General features: G+C 44.3%; 1 protein-coding gene and 1 long non-coding RNA gene across 3 annotated transcripts; both read right to left on the reverse strand.

The window, feature by feature from the left end:
* Window positions 1-2,870: 2,870 nt before the first annotated feature.
* On the reverse strand, window positions 2,871-7,758 carry LOC135539904 (zinc finger CCCH domain-containing protein 10-like). 2 transcript variants are annotated; one of them, XM_064966146.1, is made up of 3 exons: window positions 7,622-7,758; window positions 4,557-5,833; window positions 2,871-4,429 (listed from the first exon to the last, which is right to left on the reverse strand). In XM_064966146.1, the coding sequence occupies exons 2-3, from the start codon at window positions 5,694-5,696 to the stop codon at window positions 3,905-3,907; spliced, it is 1,665 nt and encodes a 554-aa protein (XP_064822218.1). In that variant the 5' UTR covers window positions 5,697-5,833; window positions 7,622-7,758; the 3' UTR covers window positions 2,871-3,904. The 2 variants fall into 2 exon arrangements, with proteins under 2 accessions (XP_064822218.1, XP_064822217.1); XM_064966145.1 differs by lacking the exon at window positions 7,622-7,758 and adding an exon at window positions 6,763-7,036.
* A 422-nt stretch (window positions 7,759-8,180) lies between these two features.
* LOC135539905 (uncharacterized) lies at window positions 8,181-11,488 on the reverse strand. Its single transcript, XR_010455675.1, has 2 exons — window positions 10,204-11,488; window positions 8,181-9,955 (listed from the first exon to the last, which is right to left on the reverse strand). It is a non-coding gene; the product is annotated as an uncharacterized LOC135539905 (long non-coding RNA).
* Window positions 11,489-12,979: the final 1,491 nt, after the last annotated feature.

Consider the following 12,979-nt stretch of genomic DNA (forward strand, 5'->3'; position numbering starts at 1 on the left):
GGGGCCCGTTAACATGTACATTTGATTGGTAACAGAATAAATAGCAATGGAATAACTGCAGAATATATAATATTGTAATTGAAAAATTGTACACCCAAGGAAGGCTACTGTCCCTTTAAGAGCAAGAATAGATTTTGTACCCTATGTTGTGATTCTCACCAAATATATTGTCTTCACACTATTCAAACCTCTCAATCCATAAAGATCACATATTGCAGACAAATAATTTAATCTAAAAGACACACATTTAGGAATTTCTGTGTGCGAACCTCCACATAATCATCTTCTCTCTTTTGTGGCACCAATGTGAGGGTTTATGGCAGGGGAAACTGTGTTGCAGTTGTCTAGTGTGTTCAGTGGCGCATTTAGGTATAGACGACATGGGCAACCGCCCAAGGGGCATCTTGCGGGGGTGGCACGGGACACCCGCACAATTTTTTTGGGAATGGTGACATTTGCGCGATCGGTTTTCTATCGCTCATTTGCACGTCACGTCAATGATATAATGTCACCGTGTGGGCCTGTGGGTCAATTAACCTTGTCGGAGTGAGCGTCCTGATTCTAGTTTGTGAGCTAGGCAGGCGGGGGTAGGTTGACCTCAGGTCTCCCCACTGAAAGTCCGAGAGATTATCCCGCTCCCCCTATCAAATAGCGCACCTCTAACCTTGGACAGTACTAAAGCAATTAGTATGGTGCTTTTTTTGGCAGGGGGGCACTGAGTGTGTAGTACGGGAAGACGGACTGGCTAACCTGGGGCGCTTTCTGTTCGGGAATAAGTGGAATAGTATCAAATACATCAAACATATGGTTTCCATGAGTTTGATGCTATTCCATTCGCTCCGTTCCAGCCATTATTACGAGCCATCCTCTCCTCAGCAGCCTCCACTGTATATACAGGATGTACCGCCGCCACCTGTCGTAACCAATTATTTCAATGCGGAGCTATACGGAGCCCTCTGCATTGATACAATTGGGAGGCCAACAGAGATGCGGGGTGGAACTCGATTTGGCCTCCGCAAACCTCAAGAGGCGCCGCAATTGTCACACTCTCCATAGCGTGCCTCCGGATCACATTGTCGCATCAATCATAAAAGGATCTGAATGGTTAATCCGAATCTGAAGTGGCCATACAGCATTTACTGTGATGCAGCATCCGTAGATGTCAGGGCTTTATTACTTCTTGCGGAGCAGAGCTATTGTGAAGGAAGTTGTCAAGAAAGTAAGTTTGTTTATACAGAACATACCGCCCCCACCTACCACATTTTTGAACCAAGCATAAATTAGCTTTGTGAAATCATCTCAAATCAGCAGGCACTTTCTTCTTCTTCATTATCATGGCGTTCCTACATTTTGTTTGTGCATACCGCCACCTACTGTGCGGTAGTGCGTGGTCAATCACGGTGACAAAACTACACATTTTAGTGGCCTTTTGTTCCCAGCACAAGGTGCACCTGTGTAATACCATGCTGTTTAATCCGCTTCAGTCGGCAGGTTTCCATTGACCCAGGTTTATTCAAGTATGGGTATCTGCAGAGTATGGAAAGCGAATCAGCTAATTGGGCAGATTTGTTGCCACTCTAGCCGATTTCTTAAAGAGTTCCTCAATGAGCTTGACACCTTGATAAGCTAATTTCCTGACAATGGCTCACCTCTCTTTGTAATGGGTGACTTCAACCTCGCAACGCCTGCCATCAATTCATTTTCCCTCCTTGCCCTCACCCTTTCCTAGTCCCATTCCACTCACAAGGCTGGTAATACGCTTGACCTCATTTTTACTAGAGGCTGTTTGCCTACTAATTTCACTGAAACCCCCTTCCAGGTTGCTGATCCCTACTTTGGTTCAGTGTCGGTCTCCATCTCCTCCAACCCTATCCACTCAACACCTACCCACAGTCATGTGCTGTCGCAATTCTCTCCCTTCTGCTAAATCTTTCTCCCTCCTGATTTTGCCTCTTCAACCGTACGCTCCATCTTTTTTGCATCCGTCCGTCTCGGCCCTCCCCCCCCCGCTGAGTGACTCATTGTGAATTTACAGAACAGGGCTGCAGGCTGCTGAGTGAAAATGGAGGTAACTAAATCTCCCTTTCACTCCCCCCTCTATCTGCTGCTAAAGCCACTATCACTCTAAATTTCCAACTTCTGCCTCTAACCCCAGGAAACTATTTTCCTCCTCAATCCTCCACCCCCTCCCTCTCTGTCCCATTCAAACAGAACTACTGCTAGACATCTCTCTCCTCTCTCTCCAGATGAAATCCTGTGACTCGAGGTACGGCCGCCCTAAAACCTGCCCGCTCGACCCCATCCCCTCCAGACTTTCTCCCATTCCTTACTTCCCTCAACTCATCCCTGACCACAGGCTTCGTCCGCTCTAACTTCAAAATGGCCTGTGTCACTCCCCCCTCAAGAAACCAACACACGACCCCTCTGACATCACACTACAGACTGGTATCCTTTTATTTCCAAGACACTTGAGCGTGCGGTCTCTGACCAACTCTCTTGCTATCGCTCTCAGAACTATCTTCTTGACCCTAACAAGTCAGGCTTCAAAACCGGTCACTCAACTGAGACTGCTCTCCTGTGGCTCCGTATTATCCTCACATGGTCTCTCCTATCATTGCTATGCAGATGACATAGCAAAGACACCCAGGTGGCAACAGAGCATGACCCTACCTCTCACAGGAAGCGGCACTTGTATTCTCCCATCTGGACAAATGCAAACGCTGTTGGCTGGGCTTCCTGCTTGTTCCATCAAAACCCTGCAACTTACCAGAATGCCGCAGCCTGCATGGTGTTCAACCTTCCCAAGAAAGCTTGTATCCACTAAAAGGTACTTGCCTACGGAGCAGCAAGAGGACCTGTCACTCCTTACCTCCAGGCTCAATCAATCTAATTTATTATAAAGCCCTGATGTCACAAAGTGCTGTACAGAAACTCAGCCAAAACCCCCAAACAGCCAGCAATGCAGGTGTAGAAGTACACTATGCTGATACCCTACACCAACCCAAGTACTCTGTTCTGCCACCTCTGGTCTCTTGGCCCTCCCACCCCTACGGGAGGGCAGCTCCAGCTCAGTCAAAGCTATTCTTTGTCCTGGCACCCCAAGGTGGAACCACCTGGGCACTGACTTTACAGATTGTAAGCACATTTTTCCTCAAAGTAGCTATGACTGAAATGTGGTTGGCCCACCTAGCTATCTTAAGACGAATGCACTAACTAAGTCGCTCTGACTAAGAAATTACACATGTAAATGTATAAAACGCTGAGTACATTTGGAATTGATCAAACACATGTTTACTAAAGGTGTTTCTATTCCAAGCTTACCTATTCCCTTCATGGTAGACTTACCTTTGTTTAGGCTCTACTGAGTTTAAGGGCAAAGATACCAATGCTTCAAACACTGAAAAATGTATCTGATGGTGTGTCAATCAGTAATCTTATCCTCCCATAACATTACTCTAGATAACTTAATTAGTAATAACAGGACAAATTCATTTTCTTGTGAGTTACACAAGCAAAGTTACACAAGCAAAACCCATAAACATAAATAATGGAAGCTACTGAAATGTCATGACAGTCATTTGTCAAAGAACATCACCCTGATGTTTTTACAGTTTGTTATTTTTGGTGTCGCTTTGAAGAAGTCCCTTTGGCACACAAACCTTTAAGAAGTTCAGAGGTCACCTCAGGGACTACCTGCAACACTGCCACAGAGCAGGGTTTGTGTGGTGAAGGCATCCTATCATCATAAACCTTTTCTCTGCCCATGGCATGTGGGCATTAGGGCTCACCCACCTCAACGTCTCCCCTCAAGTCATTCAGCAGTGGGTAATTAAAACTTGAGAGAAGGATGGTATGTAGAATTCCATCTTTAGTTCCATGGGAGGGTCCTAGAGAGTGTGCTGCATCAGTGAGGTATGGTGGTGATCCTCATACTCTGGCTGGCGATAGGGTATGACACCATGGGGGTGGTGGCATGGCTTATAGTGATGCCAGGCAGAGGCTGTGCCATGGATACAGCCACCGGTGCCACTGAAACAGTGACGGGTGCCATGGAGACAGGAGGCACCATGCCCTGGGCAATGGTCTGAACCAGGGCGGCTGAGAGCGGGGTGATCTCGGGGTTGAGGTGGGGCAGGGGAGCGCTGGGTGGGGCAGCGTTAGATGGGGGCACTGTAGGGCCACCGGTGGGGGCCACTAGGTCCTGCTGGGTGAGGGTGACAGTACGAGGCTGTAGCCCGGCGCTGCTCAGGGTGGTATGGGTCTGGGCGATGCTGTGGTTGTAGGAACTGACCGAGCCCACGGGGGACGCCATGGTCTGCTCAGAGGGGGCTGGGGTGGAGGACAGGGTCATCACCGACACCTTGGTCTGGCTCCGGAACTGGGCATTCTGCTCCAGCAGCACCTCGTTGGTGGCCATGAGGTTTGAGACCTGAAGAAAAGATTAACAAGGTGTTTGAGGAGTGATCTTAAAAAGTTAATAGATACATCGTATTGTTATGTGTGGTTGTTGATTATGTGTGGAGGGATGTTCATCATCACCCGTCTGCTAGACTGACCTGTTTCTTCAATTCATCCACTCTCCTCCTCAGTAGGGTGTTTTCCTCCTCCAGAAACCTGTACTCCAGGGGCTGGGGTGAGAGGGCCGCCTGCACCCCAAGCTCATAGTGTCCCCCTCCGTTCCCGTCTAGCCGTAGACCCTCCAGCCTGCGTCTCTTCAGCTGCAGCATTGTGTGGTCCACAGGGGCTTCCAGGGGCGATGTCTCATACAGACCGCTCTCAAACAGAGGGTCATACGCCGAGCAGGGGCCCCTGTCAAAACGACGAGGTCCTGAGGCCCCCATAGAGATGCAACCCCCAATCCCACTTACCCCTACTCCTCCCACCCCTAAGATACCCGGGTCTCTGCAACCCCCAAGGCTGGGGCAGCCCATCCCCATCATGTTGCCCCCACCTCCACCCCCCACCAGTCCAGCCATGCCTCCACAGGCACCCACCCCAACCCCTCCGCCTGTGTTCACCATCCCACTGGCCCCTGGGCCCAACACACTCCCCAAACCCACTCTTGCCGGCTCATACTCGTTGTCTTTCTTGACGTGGCGGAACTTACACTTGCTGCCCCGCTGGCACTCACCCTTCAGAAAGTCCCTGCAGATGGGGACCTCCCCTCGGCTGTGTGGGAGGTCCATGGGGGACAGGCCCAGTCCTGCAGCTACTTTCCCCCTCAACCTGAGGGGTAGCTCCCCTGACTTCTTATAGTAGTCCTCATCCTCCTTGGAGCCGTGGACGAAGCGGCAGTTGGAGCGGACACACTCCTTGTTCTGGTAGTCATGGCAGAAAACAAACTCGTTCTTCTGCACCCCGAGGTCTGGCACCTCGTTGAAGTCGGGGTGTTTGAAGCGGCAGCGTTTGCCCCTCTTACACACGTTCCTCAAGAAGTCTCTGCAGACCCCGTCCGGGGCCGGTCCTGACCCCGAGCCCCCGGCTCCACCTCCCCCGCAGTTGTTCCCATTCCCCAGGGCCCCTCCTCCACCCATGCCCCCAGAACCAGAGCCACAGTCTTCACCTCCTGCGGATCCCCCCCGGCCTTCTCCCGTGCCCCCTCCTAAACCAGACCCCACTTCCTCGCTTACACTAGTACCCACCCCGCCGCTGCTCCCACCACCACCTGACAGGTAGGTGCTGTCCCGGTCAGGCATGGCGCTTGGCCCAGCGCAAGGGGAATACAGCACTCATGTGTGTGGGCAAGTGACTTATTCTGAAAGCCTTTTCTGTTCCATGATAATGACTGTAGCTCAGATGCTCTTCGGACCAATGCAGTCCTTTACCATGGCATCTGAAAGATACACGTCAAGTTGGTTGTTAACAAGTTGAAATATATTCTGTGTGACTTATCTAGCTAGATAGTTAAATAAATCTACACATAGGCAATGGCATCTGCGAAAACAAACGCTTGCAATTAAAATCATTGACTGGACAAACACAGAAGTTAGTGGAAAGTATAATGATACAGACCAAATGCCCGGTACAGGAATATTAAACAACAAGGCTCCAGAGGGGGTAAGGCACTAAGTAGGAGTCACTACTGACACAGGTTCGATCCCGTCTGTATCACAACCGGCCGTGATTGGGAGTCGCATAGGCCGGTGCACAATTGGCACAGCTTCATTCGGGCTCGGGGGTGCTTTACAAGTAGGCGGTCATTGTAAATAAGAATGTTTTCTTAACGGACTTGCCTAGTTAAACACGGGTTAAATAAGAAAATAAAAAATCAAAGACAATCTCTGTTAAGACTAACATAGCTAGCTTGTCTTGACTATAGGCAACAGTCTCTTGCTGTTTAAGAGGTAAATAGCAACCTTGGCCCTAACGAGCTGGTTAGCTAAACGACGTTAACTAGCGACATAACGTTAGCCCCTGGGCTCCCGAGTGGCGCAGCGGTTTAAGGCATGTCAGTGCTAGAAATAAAATGTTAAATATATGTATTTTTTTTTTAAATCACGGCCCAGCCCAGGTTGCTTAGCCGGGAGGGTAGCTGAAGGAGAGCGATCTAACGTTGTAGCTATTAATATAGCTAGCTAACCGGTGCAAATTTATGTGGCTAGCTAGCGAACGCAACCGTACACGCCGCAAAGTCACATGGTACAATTGTGCAAGCAAACTAGATACAGGCATTCATCTGATACATAGTGTGTTGACAATGTCTGGTTACACAGCTAACGTTAGCCATCTAAATTACCTATGACGAGCCGTCAAAGAACTTACCAAAATGATGACTTCAGGTGCATTTAATGCAGAAGGAACGGTGTACTTTCGATGTCAGCTGATGGTATTTCTATTTTACGAATGTGAGACAAATGCTTAACTATCATTCCTAATGGCTTTTAACACATTATTTACGTCGTGTTGTTTTGGTCCCCCAAAGACTCAAAACAAAACCACCAGAGAAGAAGATTTCTACCTCTACTGTTACAAAAATATTTCCACATCGTTCTGCAGATTTGCTGCCATCTACTGCACGTAGGGGATGAAAACAAACACCAGACTTGCTGCGTTTGCGCTAATTCGAATTATTCTATGATATTATGGCGGCCCGAAAATAATAGTTAAAGTGAATGCCGCCACCAACTGTGCTGGAATGGAATTCTGTACTACCATGAACATAAAATTCAAAACCAAATAAATCCCTAACTTCTACCACACCCTCCCCCCAAAACACCTCCCCAACCTCATTGAAATTGATCTATATCATGCTGAAACACTTCACCTTTAGGATTGCTCAGCATGTCAACAACCAACAGTAACATCTGTTATAACACCAATATCTATTTTGTCATCTCCACAATACCCTCAACCTGGCATTTCTGCTTTCCACAACCCGGGTCATATTGATAACCTTACATCATGACTGAGCCTATATCTTTTTAATATAATCTATGAACAAAGATATTGGGACCCCAGTGATGACTGCCCTCAATCTAGGATAAGCACCAGGGACATCACTTTTAATCTTCTTCCCATTAAGATTTTCCATTTTCAAAATGTTCTCTTGCTGAGCCTGGCTATCACACAATATTAACAATCTACAATTTCCAATGAATCTGGCTAATTTCACTTCACTTACCTCTTTCTCTACAGCATTAGTTAGTCGGATAGCGTGTAAGTGAAGCCTTCTCAACACTAGCACCACTTTCCACTCCAACACATCACTACTCTTGCTTCCTACCCTGGCCCTCTTTATACTTTCTTTACTAGACGTCCCACTGCTTTCTGTATCATGATCTCTCTTCTTCCTGTCTTTCCACTACCGACCGCCTGTGCTAATAACGACATCAGAGCGCCTCTTGTGGGGTGATTCCGACATGAGGGAAAAGATGGCAGAAGTGTACACACCACGCTCAGCAAGAACAAATGCCTGGAACACATTATTACCACCAAACGCCCTTCTTCTCCATCTGTTTCATTCTAATCTCTTCTCAATGTTCTACCCTTTCCTTGTCATTTTATTGGTCAAATCACCTCAATGTGTTTGACTTGTGTCTGTTGTGGTGGGTCTTCACCAATAATCCCCTGTTGGATTTAGAGTTACAACTTGCCATTTCCTGTTGTATTTCTTGTACTTCGTAACATGGTAAACTTAGTAGCTAGGAATAATAACCAAATAATAAAGATTCCACACAATGTTTAAGAGACAGGCAAAAACAGTTAATTCACACTTATTTTGTGAAGTTTATCAGCATTGGGTTAGCAACATCCACAAGGTTAGCCACTTGCCCATGGGCTACATATAGGCTTCTAAATATGTTTACTTCGTGTTAGTCGCTTTGGATAAAAGCGTCTACTACATCAGCATGTTAATATTATCATCTTTAAAAGGAAAAGTCACAGACATGTTAGTGCTGAGAATGAGGACATATCAAAAACAGATCTGATAAGTGCATTTGGAAAGTATTGAGACCCTTGACTTTTTCCACATTTTGTTGCGTTACAGCCTTATTCTAACATTGACTAAATAATTATTCCTCTCATCAGTCTACACACAATACCCCATAATGAAGAAGCAAAAACAGGTTTTTAGCTTTTTAAAAAACCTGAAATATCTGTATATTTGTATATTGCAAAATATACTGTAGATGGCCATCTGTTTGTGTCTGTGGGAGTGTGCTGAAGTGAGTAATTGGAAAATGTGACTTTGTCAAATGGAGATACTGTCACGCCCTGGTCGAAGTATATTGTGTTTGTCTGCATTTATTTGGTCAGGCCAGGGTGTGACATGGGTTTTTTGTGGTGTGTTTTGTCTTGGGGGTGTATAGCATAGTCTATGGCTGCCTGAGGCGGTTCTCAATCAGAGTCAGGTGATTATTGGGAACTTTATTTAGGCAGCCATATTCTTTGAGTATTTCGTGGGTGATTGTTCCTGTCTCTGTGTTTGTTGTCACCAGATAGGCTGTATAGGTTTTCACATTCCGTTTGTTGTTTTTGTATTGGTCATTTTTCATTCGTCATTAAACATGTCTCAAAAATACCACTCTGCATTTTGGTCCGCTTCTCCTTCACCAGACGAAAGCCGTTACAGATACTGTCTGTACAGAAACATACACACTTTAACATGACATTCCCTGTTAGTTGTGCACTTTAAAAGCATATGCTTCAGTTGATGACATTGCTAGAGTGCTTTTCTTGTTCAGGAATACAACAATTTGTGATTTGTCCATTAGACCAAAGAGGAAGTAGCAAACTGACTGGTTTTGACAATAGGCTGTTTTTTACAAAGATAGTTGGCTGTAACAAACTTTGTATTTTTAAGCCTAACATTTTTGTTGTCAACTTCAAAGATTATGAATTCTTCAAGGTGTACCAGCTATTTGGCAGAAATATAAGATTCATATGTTAAAATGGGTGATACATCAGTTTGAATAGCCACCAATGAAACCTCTTGCAATAGTGATTGCGAAAGATGTTTCTATACACATCAAACCACATCTCCCTTTTCTTTAAATGGCTGAAGTCATCCGTCTCTATTACAAAACAGTAATATAAAACAGCAATATAAAAAGGGAACTAGGTAAATCACAAGCCATTCAAGGCACTTTGCATGTCTCTGCTTCACAAAAAAAAAGTAGCTAAACGATAGTTACACCATCTTAAAACAATTCCACATGTTAGCATAGGTAAACCCGCCCTTGATTTCCTGTGCCCAGTTAACCAGTAAACATGTGTTATTGGAGAGTGAAATATATTTATAGTTAAGTGCGCCAGATAAAGCCTCATGATACTGGGCACAATACTGTTAGATCTCTCTGTATTATAAGGCTGTGAGCCTTGTATAGTGGCTCTAGGAGGATCTGCCTGTCTTGATACTGGCGTACTCTATTTCTCCACTGCTCTCCAGACTCACAGCTGCTTTCCCTTTTCCTGTCATGTGGACGATGGTGCAGTATATCACTGAGGGATCATCCTATATAAAGGGACGATAAGAAACACAAGATACATTCAGAGACACAGGCAATGCTGCTAACATCTGGGGATGCACAAATTCACACTATTTTACATGATATATAACGCTTATACTACCACACACACACACACACACACACACACACACACACACACACACACACACACACACACACACACACACACACACACACACACACACACACACACACACACACACACACACACACACACTAAACGTTCTCTTACTGGAGCACTGAGTGGTGTAGTTGTATCTTCTTGGTTGGCGTTTCTGTGTTGAACCGTAGCATGCATTGCATTGGGATCATCCTAGAGAGGGAAGATACAATGAGACACATACTGTATAATGAAGTTGCAACATTCATTAGCACACAAATAGCACAGGGATTGAGATGTAATCTTTTTTGAGACCTTCATTTTCCCACTGAATTTGACATGATTTAATCAAGGAACAGTCTTAAAAACAAACAAACAAACACAATTCTGTTACTAGTGCACTAAGTGGTGTTGTGTTGATGCTTAAACCAGTGTTTCTGTCCACAACCATGGAATACATTGCAGTAGGATCATCCTAGGAGACAGAAAATAAGGCACACATACAGTAACTTTGAACCCATAACCATATAACAACGCAATGATAAGTGGGATGTATTCTTTCTATCTTCATTCCCCATCACTCTCACTGTGATAGAGCTTCTAAATGATTCATTGACCTCATCATTATTCTCTCCTCCTCTTTTGCTCCCTCTACTATTATTCCCTGTGGTTTTCTTTCCTGGGATAAAAAAAACAGAGTTTAATACACAAAATGAACCATTCCCACATTCCACATTGCTTTTTTTAGTGGTTGCAATTGTGGATAAATACTTTTGTTTCTCTAGTATATGTACAAAGCCATTCCAGCGATGATCAGTATGACTGGTAGGACAGCCATTAAGACGTATTGGATTGTAATGTTTTGCAGAGAGGATGCAGATGGAGCTTCTCCTCACTGTGTCAGTTCCTACAGGATATGGACATGTTTAGTCAGTCTACAGTAGAACAGGGAGCTTTGCTCAGTGCAAAACAGAATACTGTGGTCAGCTTGTATGCTGATGTAGTTTTTTGTTCAAATGTCATCAATTCGAACCTGTCAGACAGAAAATGTAATGACAATTTGATAGAAACCAGTCGCAGATGTGTGTAATTTTGAGACATTTAAATAATTTCCTTGAAATATTCTGCCTGTGGAGTATAATTTCATGATATTCATTGGACATAAACGGACCATTAGAAGCAGTTGTTGGTAGTGCTTTTGTAGTATATGGTAATGTCTTTATCCCCTTACAGACTTATTTTGTTATGCACATCTTATATGAGCATGAAAAAGTCAACTTAAATGGTGAATGCAGTGCTTGTTTTTCAGTGTGCAGACAACACTCATAAAATGGATCATTATCAGATCTCTTACCTTCAACAGTGATATGTATGTCTCTAGTGTCTTGGTTGTTGATTGTACACCTGTACCACCCCTGATCCTCCTTAGTGATGAATGAGGTTCTCTGGAGAGCTCTCAGTATGAAACATTGCCATTCTGTCTCTGTAGAGATCACGATTGGTTAATGGTATAGCGGGGAGTTTAGTCCATGTCAGTTTGTGAGGTTTAGCTTGGAGTTCATTGCAGGAGCAGGGCAGGAGCACAGACTGGCCCGGGGATCGAACTATCTCCAGTTGGTTAGAGTCTGACAAACTGCAGCCTGTTGAAACACGTAGAAATGTGTTATACTTACTTTTTTCATTATAGATGATGGTAGTTCTCTACAACTTCTACCATGAATGCATAAGACTACCCATTACTAACAGTATTACTGCTATTCTTCTTGTACACAAATAGTAATCTGAAATAGCTGATATATTTTTATGGACTGTACTTATTGTTTGTTTGTACCGATGTTTGCCGTATACTGTTGCTTCCTGTCATACTTTCTATACACATCCATCTAAGCCTGAGACTCTAAGTCTCTTCTCTTCTGATGTCCCTGTATGTGTTCCTCTCTTCTCTATCCTTGATTGGGCACCTGACAAAGTGCAGCCTGTTGAAACTGTTGTGGAATATCTAATCAAAGGGTAGAGAGACTGCAGATTCTTTCAAACAACACTTTATTATAAGATTTGCAAAAATGGAGAATCAACTATCCACTAAACAGTGCATAGTTGAAAAGCTCAATGCTTTTATAGAGAAAAACATACAACCCCTTTCTGTATATGTGGCAGTCAGCAGATTGTGTGTAAAAGGTAATTTGTTGTCTGTGTAAACTTAAGATAGCACAAGGTTGATAGCCAGAGGGCCCATACATCTAACTGCATTCACAACAACAAACACTATATTTTACTCCTTTCTGCAAGGTTCCATACATGTGACTTTCTGTAGATAGTAAACCCACAGGATTTCACATGCTGTGGTGGCACCCAAATGTCTCTTAGCTGTAAGACCAGTCTTATGACTAAGTCACACCAAGACAAGTTTGTATCAGGTTAGAAAAAACACTAACATATAACAAGAGACTATTCTTTAAGCAGTAAAACACAGGATAGCATGACTAATTAAGTAATTTTCAACAAAACAGAGCAATTTGATCAATTTTAGATGATGGTAGCTCTCTACAACTGCTAACATGAACACGTAAGACTACCCATTACTAACAGTATTACTGATAGCCTTCAGTATTATCAATGCCATATACTGTAGTAATCTGAAATAGCTTATATATTTGATGGACCAAACCATGAATGGTTTTGTACAGATGTTTGCCTTCTACTGTTATACTTTCTATATACAGCTGTCTAAGCCTGAGATGAATATTTTACCTTTAACATAGAGTCTGATGTCCCTCTCTATGTCCCAGTTGTCACTATCCTCGAGTGTACATCTGTAATCTCCCTGATCATCCTGAGTGAGGTGTGAGAGGAGGACAGAGAGGTTCCCAGGACGTTTTCTATTTAACAGCTCCACTCTGTCTATGTA

The sequence above is a fragment of the Oncorhynchus masou genome, chromosome 5 (assembly GCF_036934945.1).
Source record: "Oncorhynchus masou masou isolate Uvic2021 chromosome 5, UVic_Omas_1.1, whole genome shotgun sequence".
NCBI classification, from domain to species: Eukaryota; Metazoa; Chordata; class Actinopteri; order Salmoniformes; family Salmonidae; genus Oncorhynchus; species Oncorhynchus masou.